The sequence below is a fragment of the Microcaecilia unicolor genome, chromosome 2, assembly GCF_901765095.1.
Source record: "Microcaecilia unicolor chromosome 2, aMicUni1.1, whole genome shotgun sequence".
Taxonomy (NCBI): domain Eukaryota; kingdom Metazoa; phylum Chordata; class Amphibia; order Gymnophiona; family Siphonopidae; genus Microcaecilia; species Microcaecilia unicolor.
In genome coordinates this window covers 165,302,407-165,327,798 of record NC_044032.1, presented here as the reverse complement: position 1 = coordinate 165,327,798, position 25,392 = coordinate 165,302,407, and the positions used below count along the sequence as shown (strand labels likewise).

The following is a 25,392-nucleotide window of genomic DNA, read 5'->3' as shown; positions in this document are numbered from 1 at the left end:
ATGCTTACTTGCTCTTGATATGCCCTTGCAATTTTCAGGATACATACCACAGAAGTCTGCCCAGCATTGGCCTTGCTTCCCAACTACTGAAGTTGTAATTGAAGCCACTCCAGTCCATCCAGATCCATCTTCCCATAATTGGAACACACACCACAGAAGTCTGCCCAGTACCGATCTTACCTGTGAACTACTGGAATTGCCATCTAAGCACTACTAAGTTCTGAGTTCATCCTTTTTCCACATAGGGATCCTTTGTGTTTATCCCATGTATTTTTGTATTCCATCACCGTTTTTGTCTCTACCACCTACCCCAGAAGGGCATCCCAGTCATTTACCACTCTCTGTGTGAAAAAATACTTCTTGACATTGCTCCTAAGTCAACCACCCTGTAACCTCAATTCATTTCCTCTATTTCTACCTTTTCTCCATCTCTGGAAAATATTTGTTTCTATAGTAATACCTTTTAAGTATTTAAATGTCTGTATCATATCTTCCTTGTTCCCTCCTCTCCTCTTGGACAGGGATTTTCAACCCAGCCCCCCGGGACACACCCACTGAGTCAGGCTTGCAAGATACCTGCAATGAATCTGAATGAGATAAATGTACATACAATGGTGGTAGTGTATGCAAATTATCTTATGCATATTCATGCTGGATATCCTGAAAACACGACTGGCTGGGTGAGTCCCAAGGACTGAGTTGAGGACCCCTACTCTAGAATATACATATTCAGTTCAAGTCTCTTCTCACACATCTTTTCGCACAAACCCTATACCATTTTTGTCACTTTCTCTGAACTGCTTCAAATCTTTTTATGTCCTTAGCTAAATACGGCTGCCAAAACTGAACACAATACTCCTAGTACGGCCTGACCATGACTTCTACAGAGGCATTAATACCTCCTTTCTTCTGCTGATTATAGCATCCTTCTGGCTATGGCCACTGCTTTGTCACACTGTTTCACTGCCTTGAGATCCTCTGACACTATCACTCCAAGATCTCTTTCTTGAACTTTGCTTATTAGTCTGATCAACCAGTGCACAGCGCAGCAGCAGTTGTCCATATGATCGGCAGGGTCTCCGGATGAAGCCTTTTGCGAAATGGGTCCCCGTAGGGACCTTTGCCTAGAAAAAGCAATTACTTTACTGCAGTATGGATGACATCTGTGGAAACAATTGTATTTCCAAGAACAGTGAAACTTATTTTGCTGTGCAGCTTAAAGCTAAGTATTGATTTACTGATCTGCATTTAGTGGTTGGTAGAAGTTTTTGAATTAGAATTAAAGATTAATTATTAAAGTTTTGCATACCATACAACCTATTAAAGAGGTTTTTTAGACCTATGATGACTTTTTGACCTATCACATTGATATGTGGCATGAACCTCACTAGTGCTGGTGAGGTCTTAATGAGGTCTTTTCCTCCTTATTTTTAGATAATTGAACTAAGATACCTGTATTTCCTACAGATTCACCATAGTAGATATTACAAGCATTTTGTATTACAAGTTTTTTGGATATACGGTGCGTTGATCCTCCCTTTTTGGTTGTTCTAAATTATTATGTGGACTTAGTACAAGCCCTTTAACTCAGCAATATATAACACCTCTGTTTGGAGTTCCAGTATTACTACCAGAATCAATGTTGGTGGAGTGCTGTGTGATGCTGCCATCTTTTGGAGAAATTTGTTAAGGGATTTTTCCAATGAATTGTCTATGAGTGTATGTGAAAGACTATTAAGAATATGCTAAGTTATGTTATATTTATTTATTTTTCAGTTCTGAACCAAGGTGTTATACACCACATGGGTAGGTGCCTTTTTTTTATTTTATTTGCGATTATGTACTAATCATTCTGTCATTTGCTTATCATTTAGATACTGAGTTATTATGTACATGTTTTGGTGTGGACAGAATTTATTATGTCCTTATGTTTTTACTAATAAGTTGCTGTTTTATTTATTACCTAGCCCCTGACAGAGCTCTTGTGTGGGCAAAACATGGCCAGTGTCAGGCTTGTTTGGTTTACTTTCAGACCTCACAGGAATAAAGATTTAAAGGGAACATTTCACTGTCATCTGCTTCTTTTCATCATGTCCAACAGTGGCCAATCTGGGTCACAAGTACCTGACACAGACCAAATTAGTAGCAACATTCCATACTACCAATCCCAGTGGCTTCCCCATTTCTATCTCAATAGCAGACTACGGGCTTTTCCTCCAGCAACTTGTCCAAGCCTTTTTTAATCCACTTAGCTTCATTGAGTGTCCCCCTAGTCTTTGTACTTTTTGAAAGAGTAAAACAATTGATTTATTCTTACCTGATCTACACCAGTGTTTCCCAAGTCGATTTGCATAAACTGCCTCCATTATATGCAAATCTCTTCCATGCATATTCATTGTGGACATTCTGGAAACCTGACTGGCAAGGGGGTACTCCAGGACCGACTTGGGAAAAAATGTTCCATACCACTCAGCTGCCGAGTTATATGGCGCTGTTAAGAGAATCCCAGAAATTTGGACCCTGAAGCAGCATAGCGAAACACTTGCCAACGCTGGTATGGGGATCTCTACTGTGGACTCAGAGACACAGCAATATCTATGAGGAAAGTGCACCATACCTAGCTTTCTTTTCAAGCATTTAGAGTTTTTGTTGCACTGTGTTTTTCTGGACACTAAAGGTGATCATGGAAGTTGTGGTGTTGCAAGGTTGTTTTTTTTTAGCCACTGATGAAGAGTACAGCTCAATAGATTGTAAACCTGGAGCCTGGCAGGAACTCAGAGACGAGGCAGGGCTGGAGCTTGGCAGGAACTCGGAGACGAGGCAGGGCTGGAGCCTGGCAGGAACTCGGAGACGAGGCAGGGCTGGAGCTTGGCAGGAACTCGGAGACGAGGCAGGGCTGGAGCTTGTCAGGAACTCTGAGGTGAGGTTGGTGATTGGTTGTAAAGTTTAGGTGAGTTGTGGGGTTGTACGGGCTGGATACAACCAGGAATTTAGTTTTCTCTCTGTTTAGTTTGAGTTTGAAGGTTGTGGCCCAGTTTTCTATAAGATTCAGGCCTTTCTGACCTTGTCTAATATTTCTGTGATGCTGTGGTTAAAAGGTATGTAAATGGTGACATCATCTGCATATATGAATGGGTTGAAATTCATTTGTTCCAGTTCTTTTCCGAGTGGAGCCATCATTACATTGAACAGTATAGGTGATAATGGTGAGCCCTGTGGTACACTGCATTTTTAGGTCTAGGAGGTTGATAGCTGGTTGGACAACTTTACAATGTAGGATCTGGTCTTTAGGAAACCACTGAACCATGTTGCCACTGCACCGCTGATTCCCATATTGTTCAGCAGGTCCATTAGTATTGTGTGGTCTACTAGGTCGAACACACTTGACATGTCGAATTGTAGTAGTAAGATTTTCTGACCTTGGCTTATTAGACTTCTGAACTTTGTTATCAGAGTGGTTATTACCGTCTCTGTGCTATGTTGGGGTCTGAAACCTGATTGAGACTTGTGAAGGATTGAGAATTCTGTCAGGTATTCCATTAGTTGTTGTGCTGCCAGACCCTCCATCATTTTGATTAGTCATGGTATTGAGGCTACTGGTCTGTAGTTTGTGATGTTGGTGGTGTTTTTAGGGATCGGGGTGAGTATAATGTCACCCTTGTCAGATGGGAATTGTCCATTTGAAAACATGTGGGTGATGTATTCAATGAGGTAATCGATGAACCAGTCTGGTGGGTTTTTCAACATATAATTGGGACACTTATCTAGCATACATTATGCATGTGCGTATTTTCTCAGTAGTGTCTTAACTGTTTTTGGTTTTGGGTGGTTTAAATTCAGACCAGATTCTGTCTGCTATGATGTGGATATTGTTGGTCTTGCCATCGTGTAAGAAGTCTGTGATGGATGTTTATGTTTGCACTAGATTTGTTCTTGTCTTTATTAATTTTTGTTCAAAATATTGTGCAAGCACTTTTGCAGTTGGTGGTGTTTCAGTTGATGCTAGTATGGTTTGGGTTTTCAAAAGGCTATTCATAAGTTCAAATATTTTTTTGTGTTAATCTGTTCATGGTTCACGTATGTACTGTAGTATTCCGCTTTCACCTTTATTTTTTTGTTGTATGTTTTTATGGCTTTCCTCCATATAGTTTTGTTTCTGTTTTGTTTTTAGTCCATTTTCTAATTTCCTACATAATATTTTCATTTGTATTAACTCGTCGCTAAACCAGGGTCGTGGTTGGGGTTTTTTTGTTTTCGTTTTGAGTGGTGCTATTTTGTTCAATGTGTTTTCGCTTATTATGTCCCAATTTCTCATGAAGTGGATGTTGTTGGGTGGTATATTGCTGTGTTCATCCAGCATTGTTGTCCAGAAGATTTGATTGTTCACCTTTTCTCTAGTTGTGAAGGTTTGTGGTGAGCTAAGTTTTCTTTTCATGCTGTTCTTTGTCCGTTGTAATGTGAGTTTACTGTGGTCTGACCATATTACTTCTCTCTATCTGTGATTTTCTAATAAGTGGTTGCTGTTGTCTGAGAACCTGTGGGTTAGTATGTCTAGTAGGTGCCCTTTGATGTGTGATGACGTAGTTTGTGCTATTTTAAAGTTCTATGGTTTAGGAAATCCATTAGACTTCTGGAATTGGTGTTGTGTTGTTTTTCTAAGTGTAGACTGATATCTCCTAGTAGAAGGACCTCTGACTAGTTTACGCAAATGTTTGATACGAACTCCCGGAAGTCCTCCTGGGCATCGGGCCAACTTCCTGAAGGGCGGTAGAATAGTATGACGCATAGTTGGCCGTTTAGTGTGGTATCCACAATTCTGCATGCTAAGATTTCAATTACTGAGGATGTGTTTTGTGATGGGTTCAACTGTGAAGGAGGCTTTGCATATTATTGCGATTCCTCCTCCTTTCTTTTTAGTTCTGTTGCTGTGTATCGTTTTGTATCCTGGTGGGCATATGTCCGGCAGTTTTGGGTCATCTCTGAGACATAGCCATGTTTCCATTATGAACAGTAGACCTAGCTGATCTGCCTGTTGCAGAAAATTCAGTAAAGTTTGACTATTTTGCATAACTCTCTGGACTGGAGTCTTTTCTGAGAATTAAACTTATTTACTCCCACACTGGTAAAAGGAAAGAGCAGAGAGTAAAAGAGAAATAAAGTCCCAGCTTAAAACCCTAGAGCCCTTCCAGGCAGTGGCATTCCTAGGGGCGCTGACACCCAGGGCGGTCGCCGATGCATTTCCCCCCCCCCCCCCCCCCCGGTACAGCGCGAACCCCCTCGTCACCCCCCCACCCCGGCGAAAGAACTCCCCCCCGGGTGCACGCCGCTGGGGTGGGGGGGGGGGGGGTGTGCCGCGCGCCGGTCAGCTTTGTTGTTTCCATGCTTCCTCTGCCCCGGAACAGGAAGTAACCTGATCCGGGGCAGAGGGAGCATGGAAACAACGAAGCTGACCGGCGCGCGGCACCCCCCCCCCCCCCCAGCTGCGTGCACCCGGGGCGGGCCACACCCACCGCCCCCCCCCCCCTTAGAACGCCACTGCTTCCAGGTTTTTATCCGGCTCCAGCCTGCACCCAGCATAATTAATCTGAAGAACTAAGAACTAGGTAAAGTTTTGTTTCTTTGTGGCCCTGTTCTTGGGTGCCCCTGACCAGCGACAAGCTAGTTGATGCCCGGAACTGTGTGTGTGTGATGAGACCAGGGTTACATAACAAAAAGACAGAACTGAGGGGGAGGTGTGCTAGAACAACCAGCAGAAGTGCTGGACTGTTTAGTTGCATGCCCACATGAGTCTGCATACAAAACAAATTGTATCACCACCCAGAGTTGCATATGCTAGAATGCTACTTTGCATATTAATATTGCTATCACAAAAATGGCATGCACTGAATAACTTCCAGCTCCTGTACAGATATAAGTGCATGCAACTCTGAGTGGTGATGCGATTTTTTTCTGTACAGCTCCTGTTAGCACACACCCATGTGCATATGCATCTGGTATACTCTCCCATGTTCATGCACATTTCGACTCTGGGCCTTTGTGCATGCAATTTGTTACTGCATTGGGGAGCAAAACTTTGGCATGATTCTTGCATTAAAAAGCCAGGCCTTTGCACTGTTCCATAGGTCAGAAGACATTCTCCTAGGTGGGTTTGCTGTTTACCTCTATGAGATTAATGCAGTATTGACAGCAAAATCTCTTCACTCAGGGGCCACTTCTGACTTCTGCAGCTAAGGACTGTGACTACTATTTCTGCCTTACTATATAATGAGAAGAGTCGGTACTCTTTAGTTACAAAAACCTTAATATTCCCAAAATGTTCAAGTCATAAGAACATAAATGTTGACAAGCACAGTATCGTGTTTCCAACAGTGGCCAATCCAGGTCACAAGTACCTGGCAAGATCCCAAAACAGTAAAACATATTTAATGCTGCTTATCCTAGAAATAAGCAGTGGATTTTCCCAAGTCCATCTTAATAATTGCTTATGGATTTTCTTTTAGGAAATTATCCAAGCCTTTTTTAAACCCTGCTAAGCTAACTGATTTTACCATATTCTCTGGCAATGAACGCCAGAGTTTAATTACATGTTGAGTGAAAAAAATATTTTCTCCAGTTTGTTTTAAATTTATTACTTAGTAGCTTCATCGGGTGCCCCTAGTACTAGTATTTTTGGAAAGAGTAAACAAGCAATTCATGTCTACACACTCCATTCAGCATTTTATAGACCTCTTATCATATCTCCCCTTCAGCCATTTCTTCTCCAAGCTTTAGCCTTTCCTCATAGGGAAGTTGTCCTATCCCTTTTATCATTTTTGTTGCCCTTGTCTTTGCCTTTTCTAATTCCACTGTATCTTTTTTTTTAGATGCAGTGACCAGAATTGCAGTCACAAAATGGAGAGACAGAAAGGCATTATAACACTCATTTTTGTTTTCCACTTCTTTATTAAAAATTCCTAACATTCTATTTGCTTTCTTAGCCGCCACTGCACACTGAGCAGAGGGTTTCAACATATCATCAACAATGACACCTAGATCCTTTTCCTGGGCAAGGACTCTAATATGGAATCTTGCATCATATAGCTAAAGTTTGGGTTCCTGTTTCTCACATGCATCACTTTGCACTTGGCTCACATTAAACGTCATCTGCCATTTGGATGCCCAGTCTCCCAATCTTGTAAGGTCCTCTTGCGATTTAACAACCTTGAATAACTTTGTGACATCAACAAATTTAATTATCTCACTAGTTCTTCCCATCTCTGCATCATTTATAAACATGTTAAAAAGCAGTGGTCCAAGCACAGACCCCTGGGGAACCTCCCTATCTACCCTTTCCATTGAGGATACTGACAAACCCTACTCTATGTTTTCTATCTTTTAACCAGTTTTTAATAGGACCTCTTATCCCATGACATCTCATAAGTGCAGAAATTCAGCCTATTGCTGGTGTTGCTCTTGATATGCTGTGAGTATGAACTCTATGCTATGATGGCTTATTCCCAAGAAATATGTATTGCCCGAGAAGTAGTAATAGAATGTGGTTACAGCTGTCTCAGAGCACAAATGGATATGAAATTATTATGACGTATTCTATGAACTGAATTTTGTAAAATAGCATTCTTTAGTAAATAAAAACAGATCAGTTGCAACCACCTGCGCTTGGTTTGGTTGTTGTACCTGTTGGAATGTAATTGTATTTTTACATGCATTGCCTGTCACCTATTATTTCTCTGTGATTACTCTGTGACCTCTGATGTGAATTACTTAGAGAGGTCACATAGCTATGCAACTTCCTGTGGGGGTTAGATGCAGCACATGGAGCACATGGAGCTCATGATCTCTCCTAACCTGAGAGGATCTATGGTGGTGTGAGCATCCATTACCATCTAAGCACATGGAAGGAGCTGATAATACAAATGTATAGTAATATGTATATATAAGCCTGTCTGATTATAATCTAACTACAAACTGTGAGTAAACAGATGTTTTGTTACTTCAACTTTAAAGTGACTCAGCAGTGAATTATTCTGGGGTGAATGAGAGAGAGATGAAGAAAGAAATTAACATTTCTAAAGCTGAAGCTGTGTGTACTAAGATCTGCTAATTATTTACTACAAATAATCCAACAAAAGGGTTATGGGCCCAGGGTCCAGGAATTGAAAAAGAAGAGAAATATTACCAGGCAGAAAAAAAGGCCACATTTTTCTCTTAAGTTTTAAAGGAAAGATTCAGTCTGTCTCTCTCTCCCCCCACACAGCAGACAGAAGGCTAAGAAAATGGCTGAGGGAGGAAATTCACCATTGTTCTATTCTCTCAAGGTGCCTAAATTAACTGAGTTTAATTATCGGCAGTGGGAACTAAGATTCATATGTCTCCTTCGAGCAAAAAGATTAAATATATGCTTAGACCAAGACAGAACAGATGAAAATATGGCTGAATGGGACAATGCAAACTATTATGTGAAGTGCATGCTTTTGGAAGCTCTCTCAGAGAAACAAGCCATATTAGTGGAGGGAAAAGATACACCAAAGGACATTTTATATAAACTGAGAACTATGTATGCAACTACATATGCAAAGCAGCAACCAATTTGGCTGGCAGAGTTGAATGAAACCAAATTAAGGGATAAAAGTAAATGTAATGATCACATTATGCATCTTATGTCTTCATTTCAAAAGCTAGAACTTTCTGGAATTCCCATGTGTGATGCATTGAAAAGAGCATTTCTTTTTACCTCACTATCAAAGAAGTTTGATGTTTTTAGGTCTGTAAATGAGGCCATTGAAGGGCAATCTTTTGAACAGGCAACATCAAAACTAAGGCAGGAATGCATAATAAATGATTCTGAGGAGATGTGTTCTCAAAGCAAGTCAGAGAGAAATGAAACAAATTTCTTGGCAAAGAACAGAGGAAGGCGGAGCTATGGGAAAACTCCACCCAAGGGCAAGCTGATTTGCTACTCATGTGGAAAGGAGGGACATGTATCTAAATGGTGTAAGGAAACACAAAACACTCCCTCTAGCTCACCTAAGCCAATGGAACTAAAGAATTTTCAAACCAGGAAATGTATGAAGGACAAAGATAAACACAAGGGCTTTCTAATGGCAGAAAAATCTTTGACTATGGTAAATAATAATTCAAATGAAAGTACTTGGATTTTGGATTCAGGGAGCACATGCCATTTAACCAATTCTAAGGATTTCTTTCAGGAAATGTGTCCAGAGGAAGGTATTCTTAAAACTGCAAACGCAGGGACTGCTAAGATCCAAGCAAAAGGAATTGGATTCTTAAAATGCAAAGTGTCTAATGAAGTTAAAGAAATTCCTGTAAGTGATGTTTTGTATATTCCCCAAGCAGTTTGCAATATGCTTAGTGTATCTACATTAGATAAGAAGGGATTTGTGATTCATTTTGAAAACAGTAAGTGCACAATCTCTAAAAATGATGAAGTGTATGCTGAAGCTTTTATGCATAATGATGTTTATAAGCTGAACATTTCAGGTGAAGCCTCACATCTGGCGCAAGTAAGGAAGAATGATGGTAAATGTAGTCTGGAAATCTGGCACCGCCGCCTGGGACATCGTGATTCTAAGGTGATCCAGGATCTTTACAGTAAGCAACTAGCCACTGGCATTCAGATAAGTGCAGATGCTGGTAAAATGGAGAAATGCATAGACTGTGTTACTCAAAAAGGTGTGAGACCCTCATTTCCTGCATACACAGGAAATAGGAGTAATAAAGTACTGGACTTAATACACAGTGACTTATGTGGACCGTTTAATATCCCATCATTGGGAAATAACAGATTTGTGCTAATATTCTTGGATGATTTCTCTAGATATTGTGTGGCCTATTTGCTGAAAGAAAAAAGTCAAGTCACAGACATGCTGAAGAAATACGTAGCCATGGTGAGCAATAAATTTGAAAGAAAACCAAAGGTTCTTCAGACCGACAATGGTGGTGAGTTCACTTCACAAAGCATGCGCACATGTCTAGAACAAGAAGGCATTCAACATATCACAACAGTAGCTTATACACCAGAGCAAAATTCTGTTGCAGAGAGAAAATTTAGGTCACTTGTGGAAATGACCAGATGTATGCTGTCAGATAGCAATCTCCCTAAAAGACTATGGGGGGAAGCCATTCTCACAGCATTGTACCTACAAAACAGAATGCCAACTAAAGGCGCTGAGCGCACACCACATGAGACATGGCATGGTAGGAAGCCAAACCTGTCACACATAAGAACATTTGGAAGTACAGCATATGCTCATGTACCAAAGCAAAGAAGGCATAAGCTGGATTCCACAACAGAAAGGGGCATTTTAGTTGGCTATACTCCAGGTCACAAAGGATATAGAATTTTGAATCTGAAAACTGGCATTGTTGGCATAAGACATGTTACATATTTTGATGAAAACAAAAGGGTTGATAAAGGCTGGATTATCCCAGATGAGCCTTATCATCCAGAATATGAAACTAGAACCATAATAGACATGCCAGTGTATATAAATGCCATACCAAGGCAGATGTCTGAAAGCAACTCATCTGTATCTAACGAGGAACAGGCAGAGGAAGCAGACACAGAAAGGATCATTGAAGAAGACTGTACAGTTGGAGAAGGGGAATCAATTGGAGAAGAACTCTCAGATTTAGAGGATGCGGAAAGGTCAGACCAACCTGTTGTCAGACGCTCATCCAGGGAAAACAAAGGTGTTCCACCCCCAAGACTGTCTTACCTAACAAAGTCAGCAGAAGCTCAAGAGCCCTTAACATGGGATGAGATTGAGAAAATGCCAGCAGAAGAAGCTGCTGAATGGCATAAAGCTGCACAAGAAGAAATTGATGCATTGGATAAAAATAATACTTGGATTCTTACAAAATTACCTCCTGGCAAGAAAGCTATAGGATGCAAATGGGTATTCAAGTTAAAAAGGAATGCACAAGGAAAAGTGGAAAGGTATAAAGCCAGATTAGTGGCAAAGGGATATCTTCAAAAATATGGAGAAGATTTTGATGAAGTGTTTGCACCTGTAGTGAAACACACGACAATCAGAACACTTCTGAGCATTGCAGTCTCAAAAGGCATGCAAGTCAACCACATTGATGTGAAAACAGCATTTCTTCACGGAGATATAACTGAAGACTTGTACATGGAACAGCCAACAGGTTTCATAAATACAAAACAAAGACAGCTAGTGTGTAAATTAAACAAAGGTCTTTATGGATTAAAGCAAAGTGCAAAATGTTGGAATGACAAATTGCATGAAATATTGACAAATTTAGGATTTAAGCAAGGTGAAGCAGATAAATGCTTGTACACTAGGTGCACAAATGGACAATATGCATACATTTTAGCTTTTGTTGATGATCTGCTCATTGCAAGCAAAAGTGAGCAAGAGTACAAGGACATTGTAAAATGTTTAAACCTCAATGTTGAGATAAAAGAACTGGGTAATGTGTCATACTATCTTGGTATAGAAATTGAGAAACAAAATGATGGTTCTTATCTTCTAAGCCAGAAGCAGAAAATAAATGAGCTTATTGAAAGTTTAGGTATGCAAGATGCCCAAGTTGTAAGCACTCCCATGATCACTGATTTTCTGAAGGATGAAACAGTAAGAGAACCTTTACCAGATAACATCCAATATAGATCAGCCATAGGTAAGCTTTTATATCTAGCTACCACATACAGGGCTGATATAGCAAATGCAGTAGGAATTTTGAGCAGAAGGGTCAGCTCACCTACCAAATCAGATTGGACTGCAGTTAAAAGGATGGTAAGGTATTTAAAGGGTACCATTGATTGTAAATTAAAGATTTCAGCCAATAGTAATCCAAAACTAATATGTTACTGTGATTCAGATTGGGCAGGGGATCATTCTGATTATAAATCCACAAGTGGATATGTGTTTATGTATGGAAATGTACAAATTTCATGGGCCAGTCATAAACAAAGTATTGTGAGTTTGTCTTCTACAGAAGCTGAATATGTGGCTGTATCGGAAGCGTGCAGAGAACTGATGTGGATTGAAAAACTTATGCTGGATTTCGGAATAGCTGAAAAGAGACCAATCCAGATAATGGAAGATAATCAGAGCTGCATCCGACTGTCACAGAATGACAAGGTTCAGTCACGCACCAAGCACATCGCAACGAAATACCACAACGTGCGAGAGTTGGCGAAAGAAGGGGTCATCAGTCTACACTATTGTCACACCAGTGAGATGACAGCTGACATCATGACCAAACCGTTACCCAGAGAACATTTTGTGAATCTGCGTATAAAGCTTGGACTTTGTATGAATAAATAATTGCATGACAGTTATGCATGAGAAGGGGTTTGTTGGAATGTAATTGTATTTTTACATGCATTGCCTGTCACCTATTATTTCTCTGTGATTACTCTGTGACCTCTGATGTGAATTACTTAGAGAGGTCACATAGCTATGCAACTTCCTGTGGGGGTTAGATGCAGCACATGGAGCACATGGAGCTCATGATCTCTCCTAACCTGAGAGGATCTATGGTGGTGTGAGCATCCATTACCATCTAAGCACATGGAAGGAGCTGATAATACAAATGTATAGTAATATGTATATATAAGCCTGTCTGATTATAATCTAACTACAAACTGTGAGTAAACAGATGTTTTGTTACTTCAACTTTAAAGTGACTCAGCAGTGAATTATTCTGGGGTGAATGAGAGAGAGATGAAGAAAGAAATTAACATTTCTAAAGCTGAAGCTGTGTGTACTAAGATCTGCTAATTATTTACTACAAATAATCCAACAGTACCCTGATGGTATTCCAGATCTGTTAAAGAGAGCAAACGTTTACCCATCCTTAGAAAGGTTCCACAACAAATTTTCACCTCCTGGATCACCAAGTATTTTTTCAATCAGTAGCCTCTCTAATCCTACCATTTATCTGGATTCTAATTGAATTCAACTCTGATTTTAATTACACAAATCATTATGCTCACTAATTCAATTCACAAACCTTGGAGCCATTATTAAATACTAATCCTTTTGGCAAGTGCCAACTTATTATCACTCAGTTTTCAGAAAATATCTTCAATGTTCAAATATCCATTCTGTATAACTGCTCAATGCAGAATTTGTGCAGATTTGCCCATCTGCATAGAATTCTGCTTTTCTCATGCATAATTATGCGCAGTCAGTGAGAACAAGATCAGGATCAGGAGACAAGAGGCAGCAATGGCTTGAGAACTCGGCAGCTTTCCTCCCTCCTTGCACCAAACAAGCCCCCAAGTCCCTGCAGCATGTCCCCTTCCTCAATCGTGTTACACGGGAAGGAGGCACACAGCTCTACACTGGGCTGAGTACTCCTCTTCTGCATCCTAGGCCCAACTGTTTATTTGAATCACTCAGTTGTAGGGAGTCCTGCACAGTTTAAATAAACAGTCAGGGTAGGTCTGCAGAGGAGAAGCATGACTTGGGGGGGGGGGGGGTGTAGAGGGAAGGGGGTTGTGCCGACACTGTCTCCCTGGGCTTCTCTGGCCAAGGATATCACCTTTGACTGTGAAGTGATGCTCTTTGAGTCCAGTCCCAGTGGGGATCATAGCACCTCTGGATCCTGAAGAAGACTGTCATTGAGTCTCCAGTAATGGGTACCCGCGGAACAATTCCTAAATTGCAAGGTAGGTTATCTAGAGCTCGGCCTAATCATCAGTGCTGAGAGAGAGATCATGCAATTAAGATCAGTCAAAAGAAGGAAAGCCACTTTCCTTTCTGCACTGCAGGATTGGGAAAGGGGTAGGGACTCTTACTGCTGTACAATCTGCTTCCAGCCCAATTTCTGGTACTTCTCAGAGCTCTTATTTATGTCTTATTTATGCTTTTGTTCATTAATCTGTGTTCTCTAGCTTGGGTGGGAACAGAGGCTGGAGCAAGCTGGGGGTGTGTGGCCAGACTGGTTACTGGTCCATGGGTTTAGCAGAGCTGTTGAGCACCTGTGCCAGAATGGACCTGGAAGGGGTAGGAGACAGCAACAAATGGAGAGGGCTAGGGGGAATGGACTAATAAAGGTATGTGCGGGGAGGAGAAGGAGAGGTAAAGGAAGGTGTCTAGTGTAGGGAGGAAGGAGGAGAGGTGGCATGTGTGCTTGAGAGGATAAGAAAGAAGGTTGGGGATGTGCCGGAGAGGAGGGAGGATGACAGGTGAAGGTTTGTGCCTGAGGGGGAGTCCTTGTGGACTGATAGAACTGGGGGTCCTGAGGGGGAGAAAGGGAGAGAGAAAAAATGGGGGGAAGGAGACTAAAATGTTGGGAGAGAGAAATGTGGCAGGAAGAGAACACACCAGAGAGTAGGGAGGGAAAGAACATGGGGGGAAAAAAGAGAAGGGTGGGGGCTGGGGAGAAAGTTGAGAGATGTCCACCCTGGAGGAGGAGAGGAAAAAAATCTGGAGCGAGGAAGGGGATTTAAGCTAAGTTTGGGTAGGAGACAGGAACCTGGGGAGACTGGAACTTGGAAAAATGGTATTGCTGGGGATGATTGAGCCTGAGGCTGAAAAGCCTGGATGGGAATTTCAGGCCTTGGGGAGGAGCCAGGCCTTAACATGGACAGATTGTTCTCAAAAATTACAAATAAAATATGCATAATTTTGCAGATTTTAAGATATCATATTGAATTTTTAAAATATTTTCACAGAATCCCTCCAGGACTAAAATATATATTACAAGTGAACTGTGTTGAGTATAATTTAATTTGCCAGTTGTGATGACACTTGTTTGTTCTTGGAACAGGCAAAAGACAACCCAATATTATTTTGGCAATATCGGATGACTAACTGAACTTACTCAGATTTCTTTTCACAAGTCCTAGATGATTCCTCAATGTTCTTCTCCAGTTCCAGCATCAGTTCCTCTTTGTTCAGAAGTGTCTGCTGTACCAAAGTCAATTCCTCTGCAGCTGTTTTCAACCTAGAACAAAGTTTGGGGCGAAAGTCCACAATTTGTATGTCACTTTACATTTTAAAGAAGGTACATAATCACTTGCTTCCTTAATGAACAGATACTAGGCTCAGTTCAGATTTTCCCAGTTTTTGTTTTTCTTAAACCTGACACCAGAAAAAAAAAAATTCAAACTGGCTGTTCAGGGATGTGCATTTTTGTTCTGCTGCATGGAAAGCTAACTGTGGTGTCCTATAAGGCTCTCCTCTCTCTCCAATATTATTTAACATCTTGATGCAATCCTCAGGAGGTGAATTGAAGAAAGTCAATGCCAAGTGAACATACGAACATAAGCGTTGCCACACTGGGAGAGAGCAAAGGTCCATTAAGCCTAGCATCCCATTTCCAACAGTGGCCAATCCAGGTTACAAGTACCAGTCAAGATCCCAAAACAGAACAACACATTTTATGCTACTTATCCTAGAAATAAGCAGTAGATTTTCTGCATAGATGTAACAAGTCCATCTTGTTACATCTATGCTGAAGATATCAGTGTTTTGTTACCACTATCATCCAATGACAATGGGGACTTGAAAGGCATAAAATCTTGCTAGATCCAGTAGAAAATTGAGTTTATTATCATAAACTAAAAACAAACAGGGAGAAAACCAAATTTCTATCCTCTGGATGCTATTTGGAAAGATTTGCTTCTTACACTGGGGTACAATAACTTTACTCTTGATATCTCAGCTCATTTTATAGGGGTTCAACTGGACAGACAGTTCACAATGGAACAGAAAGTAAATAAATTTAAAGAGTTTCATTTGTTTATTAAGAGTTATCAGGAAATTTTTTGAAAAATCTATTTTATTTGACTGTTCAAGTGTTTTTACTTTCCCAAATTAGTTATTGTAATGTTCTGTATTCAGATTGTTCCAAATTTTTTATTCAACGATTACAGACTGTTCAGAATACTGCCACTAGATTAATATTTTGAGTTCACAAGTGTGATAGGGCTTCTTCTTTTTTAAAAAACTTCACTGGCTTCCAATAGAGGCCTGGATACAATTTAAGGTCTGTGTATTGGTTTTCAAATTTTTTAATGGTACTGCCCCTTCCTATATGATTTTTTTTTTTAGTTTGTCTTTCTTCTTGTAACCAAATGTTGCTTCATTTCCCAACTGTTAAGTCAAATCCTATAAGCAATTGACTTCCTCTATTTTATATCAGGTTCCTTTTATATGGAATTCTTTGCCCACTTTAATATGACATGAGATGCATTATATGCTAATTAGGCAATATTTGAAAATGTTCCTATTTAGAAAGTTCGGTTTATCCAGATTTTAGCAGTCACTGTTTCAATAATTATTTGCATTGAATTTTGTTTGCTTGGAGTTTATCCCAATTACTTAGTGCTATAATCTGCCTCAAACTGAGTAAGTAAATGCACAATATATTTCCTATGTTTAGCAGATATTAAGTAGCACATACCAATACAATATGAAAGAAATAAAAAAATACTATAATAAAAGGTTTTTCTGTAAACCCTTAATATCTGCAAGTTCTAAACAATTTGATCTAGGTCAATTTGTATAACAAATGTATAACACAACCACAAAATGAGAAAATATACACATTATAAAGGTAATTTTAGAAGCATTTACAAATTTAACTGCGTACATGTGAATAGTTATTTCATAAAGCCACCATTTACAAGTATAGATGGCCACATTGAAGATATCAAGGGAACATGATTTGGGTAGACTAAAATAGTGTGTATGAACACCCCATTTTGAAATAGGGAAAAAAGTGTGCACTAGGAAACTTCCATGCTGGCTTTAGCACCAAGGTATGTGCAAATGCCAGCTCCATGATCATTTGGGCCTGGAGTCTCCACCAGTGATTCAGGGGCAACTGCACTAAGCTGTTAGGTGTCTACCATCATCTCAAAAATTCAGAAGAGATATTTCAATCCTCCTCTTCACTAGCTCCTCTTGCATGTGCAACATTTCAAAATCTGCCAAATATGTATGTAAGCACTGGCAAATATATACGTATGTTTCAAAAACTGGCACCCACATGTAACATAGTAGATGATGGCAGATAAGACCTGTAAGATCAATCCAATCTGCCCAACATGATAAATTCATGATGAGATACTACATACGTATAGTTGATCTCAATTTGTCCTTGCCATTTTCAGAGAATAGAAGTTTGCCCATTCCGTCTGAAATTAAACGCAGAAAAAACTCAATGCCTAATGCTCACCTCCCAATACAACACAAAAGAATTCACAGCTATAAACACACCAAACTTGAACCTTCAAATCTCAGAAACGCTAAAGATCCTTGGAGTCACTATCGACCGCCACCTAACGCTTGATACTCATGCTAACACCACAACTAAAAAGATGTTCTACAGCATGTGGAAACTTAAAAGGATAAGACCATACTTCCCAAGATCTGTCTTTCGCAGCCTAGTACAATCCCTCGTGCTCAGCCATCTGGATTACTGCAACTCACTATACGCAGGTTGCAAAGAACAAACACTGAGAAAGCTTCAAACAGCCCAGAATACGGCAGCCAGACTCATCTTTGGAAAGCCAAAATATGAGAGTGCAAACCATTACGAGAGAAACTACACTGGCTTCCACTAAAGGAACGCATCACTTTTAAAGTATGCACATTAGTCCACAAAATTATTCACGGCGAAGCCCCAGCCTACATGTCTGAGTTAATAGACCTACCACCCAGAAACGCCAAAAGATCATCCCGAACCTTCTTAAACCTCCACTTCCCCAATTGCAAAGGCGTGAAATACAAAACGCTACATGCATCAACCTTTTCTCACATGAGCACGCAGTATTGGAATACACTGCCACGCAACTTAAGAACAATCAACGAGCAAGCTTCCTTCCACAGATCATTGAAGACCCATCTTTTCGAAAAGATTTACGGAAAGAACCAAAACACATAAAGTCCACACCTACTATTCACGAATGCATCACACATTCACCTCGGAACTCTCATTCCCGTAATATCACATCATTCATACCTTCAATCACAGAAAGATATATATCATATGTCTTTATGCCTTCTTATCGCCCTCTAAGCTCCCATTGTTTCCTTCCAATGTTTCAATGTTTGTGCTCCATTGTTACACTCCCAACGACACTTCAATTGTTTCGCATAATTATGCAAAATGTAATCCATAACCAATCTGTAACAAATTGTATTTCCAACATTTAACTCATATTGTAAGCCACACTGAACCCGCAAAAAGGTGGGAAAATGTGGGATACAAATGCAATAAATAAATAAATAAAATACACATATGATAAGGGGCACATTATGTTATATCTGCACAACAAGCTGCACATGTGCACCCATCTGAGACGCGCCTCCAGCAACATGCAGGTTGGAAGTACGCTTCAAAACTGGCCTTCAGCCTGTACAGCTGTAGGCATGATTTGTGACTGTACTGAACTGCACTCTTGATGGCTGGAACCAACAGACAGAAGAGGCTCATATACAAATCCACAAGCTGCATTTTTCGGTATATGCAAGGGTGAGGAAGCAGCTCTGTAAGCTACTTGGGTTCGCACCAGATGGTGGTAAGAAAGTTGGGCTCTGTAAAAGTACAGAAAAGTGAGAAAGCAGATCCTCACATGAATTTCATCATAAATCTGCTACAGCATTTCTCTTAGAGAGCGTACGCTTATGCAGATATACAGGCACAAAGGTCGCTGCTGAAACTGCATCTCCCATGTATGTAAGTGAAGAAATCCATTCACAGATTTGAAAATGTCATTTTATGTGCCTACTTTACTCTCCTGACCTAAACATATTCCCAGAACACTCCTTTTTAACATATTTTTAATTGTACAAACTGCGAATCCTGCAAGTACTTTCCTGCCTCTGTGAAAGAAACAAGTTTCAGACTGCAGGATAAATGGCTTTGGAAATTGTCCTCTACATATAAATTTGTTTCCAATATCAATATAGACATTAACTTTTATTACACTGAGAATGGCATTTTCAAGAAGACCTTGTACAGCATAGAATAATACTTTCTTGTAATACATCAAATATTAATATAATTTCAGAAAATGTCACTGATCCCAAAATTTGCCCAGCATTATTAGAACCTGACAAGAGGTTGAGAGTTCTTTTTCAATTTTAAACAAAAAGCTCTAACTGCCAAGTATAAAGAAAAATACCACACATCAGTGAAATAAGGATTGCCTTGTACCTCATGAAACATATATAGTTACAGCACTAAAACTCAGATCTTACCCTACATTCATGCACTGCCTTACTTTTTTAAGTTGTGTTTTATAGTATAAATAGTATCAGTAGACTTTGTAAAATATAAATTGTGAATACAATATTTAATATACTTCTAAATTCATCCCCCCATGCGCACAATTTGTTTTTAAGTAAAAAAAAACAAAAAAAAAAAAACAGCAAAAGTCTCAAAAGGGAAAAGAAAATCTAAAATCAATATTACAATAGAAGACTTCTGCTTATTAGTCCACAAAAAGTGAGTATATCGTTTAACAAAGAAGAAAAAAATAAAAAGCAATAAAAGAAGATAAACACCAATTGATTTAGCCTACTTTATAATTCAAGAGTACCAAGAGACTAAGGAACTCTTTTACTAAACGGTGTTAGATGCTAACATGTGCCTAACAGCAAAAATGGTCTAACACGGGAAGAGTTTCTAACACAGTAAATGACAGATGAAAAAGACCAGCATGGCCCATCTAGTCTGCCCAACAAGATGGCCAGAGCCACGCCCACCACTCTATGTGGGCCCCAGCCACCCATGCTTAAACATTGGTTGTCGTCTCCACCATGCCAACCATATAGGCAGCCAAATGTGATGGATTATAACCATATATCATTCCAAAGTATTGCTGACAGTATTCAACTTATCAGTCAAAATGTCTTTCCCTCCCCCCTGAGCTAACAGCACCCTCACTCGCAGCAAGTGACAATAAACTGATATACAACACTGGAGTTCCCGAAGTTTCGCCTGTATTTTTCCATTTACAGGACAAAGACCGTAGAAGACTGTCCAGCATAAGCCTCGGTTCCCCACAATGCTGGAGTTGCTGAATCTTCTTCAGTTTTTTACCATTTGTGGGACACAGATCTTAAGTCTGTTCTGCTTGGGCGTTAATTTTCCCAACTGCACACGCTAAGCGCATGATAATTTTTTTGGGGGGGGGGGAGGGAGGGAGGGGCATGTGTCAGGGACAGAAAATGGGCATGGATGTGCTAATCAGCTAGCATGCTGACAGTACCATCATGCTAACTAGTTAGCGAGTCCATAAGTAAGTGCTCCTATGGTAATTTTTTAAATGGCCGCGCATTAATACGGTCATATATTCAACAAATGGAAAAAAGGCACTTTTTGATGGTTGCACTAAAAATGGACTTAGTGAGCATAAAGTCTTGAATAGGGACATAATAAGCCCATTTCTTAGTGCATCTTAGTAAAAGGGCCCATAAAATACACAACCCTACTTAGTCTTAGATGACACAAATGCTGACAACTGTGGCGGCTCAAAAAATATATATACATCTTTTGCCCTAGCGGGAAATCGTAGTACAAATGTAGCGCCCACCTGCTCCAACTTAGGTCTAAATAGGAGAAATTGTTTTTTCCTTTTCTGTGCCTGTCAACACCCATCAGGAAACATTCTTAGTTTGCGATTCAAAAACATCTCATCAAAAACTTTGAAAAACATTCTAAGCCAGTCCCAAACAAATTCCAAGGCTAGTTGAATAATAAGTGGGGCAGGGGAAGCCAAATCTTCTCCATACTTCTCTAGAAAATCTGTTAAATCAAAACTATTGATAAAAAACAACAAAGCAGTGGAATCAAATGCATTTACTGGAACAATACCCGACGTGGCCACGTTTCGCCCTCAGGCTGCATCAGGGGTACAAACTATCAAAAGTGTATATAAATATAACATATACACTAGTAGTTCCAAAAATCTAGTTCCATTTATCTGCTACTTCCAACTGAACTGATATGCATTTGATTCCACTGCTTTGTTGTTTTTTATCTACTGTTTTGTAAGCAGTTGTGTGCCTTTTTGTTTTGTTTTTTTGTTTTAAATCAAAACTATCTACAGTGAATTCTGAACGATGCTCATTCAGAATCTCCCTCCTCTTCCCAAAAGAAGTTGATAAATCTTTCAGATTGGTGGAAAAGAACCTTCCTATATCTTAACCCCTTCAAGAAGTTCTTTTAAATATATCATACGATAAAACACAGGACACTTTTGGAAAATTAAGAATTCTCAAATCCCGCTTCTAAATTTCATTCTCCAAGTTCTCAACCTACTTATATAGCAAAACATTGCCCTTAACCAGTATTGCAGTATTTATTACAAATACTAACATTTTCCCCTCAGTTTCTTTCATATGACTGCCCAAATTACTTTAACGTTTGCTCAATCTGGGAGGGATCTCCTGAAAATAACACTAATTGCTGAGACAATATAATAATCTGGACTGAAAGGGACTGTTGCAGGGATTCAATTACCAACCAAATAGATTCCAAAGAAACAGCTATTGGTACTGATATATTCCTCCTCAATGAACTCACAATTGGTTTGATCAATACAATACAATAAAATGCATATTCCGTTAGATACCATTACTGGATTTGTGCAGATTACAATAATTAAGAGACTACGCAGTCCTAGCAAGTAACATCATATTTAAACAAGTAGCAAAAACTATTAAATGGCTACCTCATGCATTTAACTATAAATATAATCCAAACAAGTGGGTTTTTTGCATAAATAATTACAAGTTAATCTTAACTCAATAGCAATGAATTCCAACACTATGCCAAAATATAAGTGAAACCCATAGCATGGATTGATTTATATCTAATTCCTTTGGACACAGGAAACTGCAATTGCACTCCTTCCAGACTCTGCTGATCAAAAGTCCCTCCAATAATAGCAGAGCTCTTTCCCACAACACTTCTCCTCTCCAACTCACACACAGCATCGTCCTCTACCCAGGCACTCAGTATATTTCAAAATGTAATTCTATTGACAGCAATGTTGTCCTGCCTGTTGGCTACTCCAGTCACTCACACCCTAGGAACCAGATATGGCAAATCCACAGATGCTGAAGAGCACTTCACCTGCTCCAATGGTTTAAGCATGGAACCCTTCGGGGAAGAGGTCAAAGCTTCACAGGTAACAAAAGAGTCCATTGGACCAGATGTTAAGGCACGTATATCAGTCATAGTGGGTTTAGTTGTAAAAGTCCATTATTTTCCTTTCCTCTTACCCACTGAGGAGGAATTATACCGGAATTATACCTGCTGGCACCTGTGAAAGTCAGACACCATCTTAACACATATCCCCATCCACATACATTTGTGACAAAGCCAAGACCCCCACTGACAAATATAAATTACTTACCTGTAATGAGATATTCTCTGCAAACAACAGATCAGACGTGTAACTGGATTATGCCATCTAATAATACTGCCAAAAAGTATTTCTTCTAATACCTAAAATGCTTTTGGGCATGTGCAGATATTCCAGCACAGTGTCACAAGGTGTGCAGATTTGCCCTTGGATCCTGGCCAGAACTAGTAGGAACTACTGCTGGCATTTCCACATCAATTTGCATACTTTCAATGATGGAACTTACTCGTATCTCCTTGGCTTCTCATACAGACTATTTTGCGGAAGGATTTATTTCCCAAACAAAGCAAACTACACTGCAGCAAAAGAAAAGTCTCAAGTCCAACATTGAAAGTCTTATACCTTTCATGCCCCTCCTCCCCTTTTAAGGCTTCACAATGGGAAATACAGAGCCAAAAATCTAGCACTCATTATATAACCGAAACGTCAGATTATTAAAGCAGGAAAAAGGAAAAGAACAATTAAAGCTACCATCTAGTATATCCTCAGCAATTGGGCTTTAGTAAATATTTCAGACACATGTTATCATTTGTCTCTGAGTTTCAAGGACGTTGTGTACTGTTGATGCAACTAGATTTCTAATCAGAATTTGATACCTTTCATTATGCCATGTTACTGGACAAACTGGATTCTATTGGGATTATAGGCATAGTGTGGGGCTCGGTTTCAACTTTAATGAATCACTGTGTTTTTGGTTTTTTTTGCAATTAAAATTTCTATCCAACAAATACAAATGAATGTAAGGTAAATATAAGACTCACAAATCAAGCAAAACATTTTAACCACATAACAAAATAAATATTTCACCCCCCCAAAAGAAAGAAAGCCAAGAACAATGAAAAAAATAAAGGAAACTATAATCATCTCCAACACAAAATAAGGAGCAGATATTTGGTAGGCATCACTGTTATAAAAAGACCAAATGAGTTTTCATTCTCCTGTAACACTGGATGTGGAGTACCCAAGAGTGATCCTTTGTCCCCCATTCTTTTTCATGTACCTTTTAGCTCTTTAGGTGTGTTACTTCAGTAAACGGATTTATTATTTTTTGTATATGCAAATGATGTGTAATTTATATTTCCAATCATTTCTTCAATTTCTAATTGATTTCAATTTGTCTCCAGCTGTTTCTCAAAACTTTTATTGGATGGCTGCCCACTTTTTGAAATTAAATACAGAAAACATGTTTATTTTATAGGTGGAAGGGAGAAATAAGTCTCCATCATCAACTGGTTTAGAACTACATGGGAACTCAAAACTTTGCGACAACTGTCCATAGTCTGGGAGTTGTATTAGATTTGACTTAGAATGTGAAAAAACTGGGCTTCGCTGTTTCATCTATTACCTCTCAAGTTGCGTTTTATTCAACAAAAATGTTCTTATTTTTCAGTTGATGATTCATACTTTTGTTTATTCTCAGTTAGATTATTGTAATGTTTGTACTCAGGGCTGTTGAAGAGGTCATTGTTCTAGCCCCAACTGACAGCAAATACAGCAGCAAGATTTTCTGGTGTGCCTAATGGACGCGCGTAAAAAATGACATTACCGCCCGGGCCACATGGTAGCCGGGTAGTAGTTCCAAATTGGCACGTGTTGGGCGCTCGTAGGGCCTATGCAGCTTAGTAAAAAGGCCCATAGATTTGTCATTAATTGCTCAGCTAAGCTTTTCAACTTCTCATTAGAAATTATTTCATAAATTGCTTAAAACGTGGCTATTTCAGAATATTTCTATGTATTTTGATCTAGATATATATATCAGTGATAAATACTTGCTTTAAGTTCCAAATTTCCCTTTGATTAGCCTTCTTGGCCCCTGCTCCTCAACATTTCAAGTGGTTGGCCCCAAGCTGTGGGATGCATTGCTTGTGGAATTGCACAAAATTGATTCATTTATGCCATTCAGAAAACAACTGAAAACATATTTGTTCCAAAAGGCTTTTTCATGATATTATTTGCATTTTTTGAATAATGCACTATTTCTGGTATTTCAATGTTTTCAGTATGACAATTGGATGAGGTTGTTTTATTATTTATGACTGCTTGATTAATCTAAAAAAAGAGATTTTCATTATGTTTTAATTATGTAATCCACCTAGAACTGTGGACTAAGCAGAGTATAATTTCTTTTAAAAATAAAAACATAATAAAAAAAGAAGAGAAAAAATGCAAAGACTTCACACACACCATGTTTTGTCTCTTCCTCTGGGTTCCTGGGCATTTCAGCCCTGGGGCCTATTTCCCTTTCCCCAAAGTCTTCCTCTGGCTGCTTGAGGAGAACTGGAAGTCTCTCAGGCATTCTCCAATCCTCCCTCCTAGGCTGAATTACATACTGCTTATAGGTCCTCAGGAACTCATCTGTCATTCTCTCTCCCCGGATTGCTGGTGAAACTGGTAAGTCCTAGACCTTTCTCCACTGGTGAGAAACTGTTCTCCTTTCATCAACTGACTCCTGCCCTTTGGGACTTGCTCTCAATTCCACTCCACTGGGTCACTGGAAACCTGGATTTCATTAATTAGATTTCCCTGTCTACCTGGGACAAATTGGAATGTCTACTGACTGGTAAGATTTTCCTCCAGCCTCTTACTGTGGCTTCATGTGTAGTACACTGTTTAGGGGTTCCTGCTGCCTTTTTTCCTTATTTCTCAGTGCCCAGGGTGCTATGTTTGTAACAACAGCTATTGTTCCACAGGCAACCCTCAGTTCTATATAACAGCTTAAAGAAGACAACTCCTAAAAGGAGAGGTGGAAGTGAATATCTAATTTATTATCCTGCTAACTACAGACTGCATCCACTGCCCTGAGTGGACCAGCACATGCTTCTACTGCAGTGCCCTACGCTGTCAGGGTACCTTCAAAGTGACACGAGAAAAGGCGCAACAGCAGCAGCAGAAGGCGCATGCTAGACATAGTATCAGGGCAAGGAAGGGGAGATGAGATGATTCTCTTCTGCTGTGCCGCTGCCCTGAGTGGCCTAAAAACAACAACAAAGAGAGTCCAAAATCTCCCGCAAAAA

At 39.6% G+C, this 25,392-nt stretch overlaps 1 protein-coding gene across 3 annotated transcripts in view; it reads right to left on the bottom strand.

The window, feature by feature from the left end:
• Positions 1 to 25,392, bottom strand: part of FER (FER tyrosine kinase) — a 370,578-nt gene that overhangs the window by 240,009 nt on the left and 105,177 nt on the right. For all 3 annotated transcript variants that reach the window (XM_030193456.1, XM_030193455.1, XM_030193454.1), the window contains exon 8: positions 14,818 to 14,940. In XM_030193456.1, the coding sequence (XP_030049316.1) occupies positions 14,818 to 14,940 (123 nt within the window). The remainder of the gene's footprint in view (positions 1 to 14,817; positions 14,941 to 25,392) is intronic.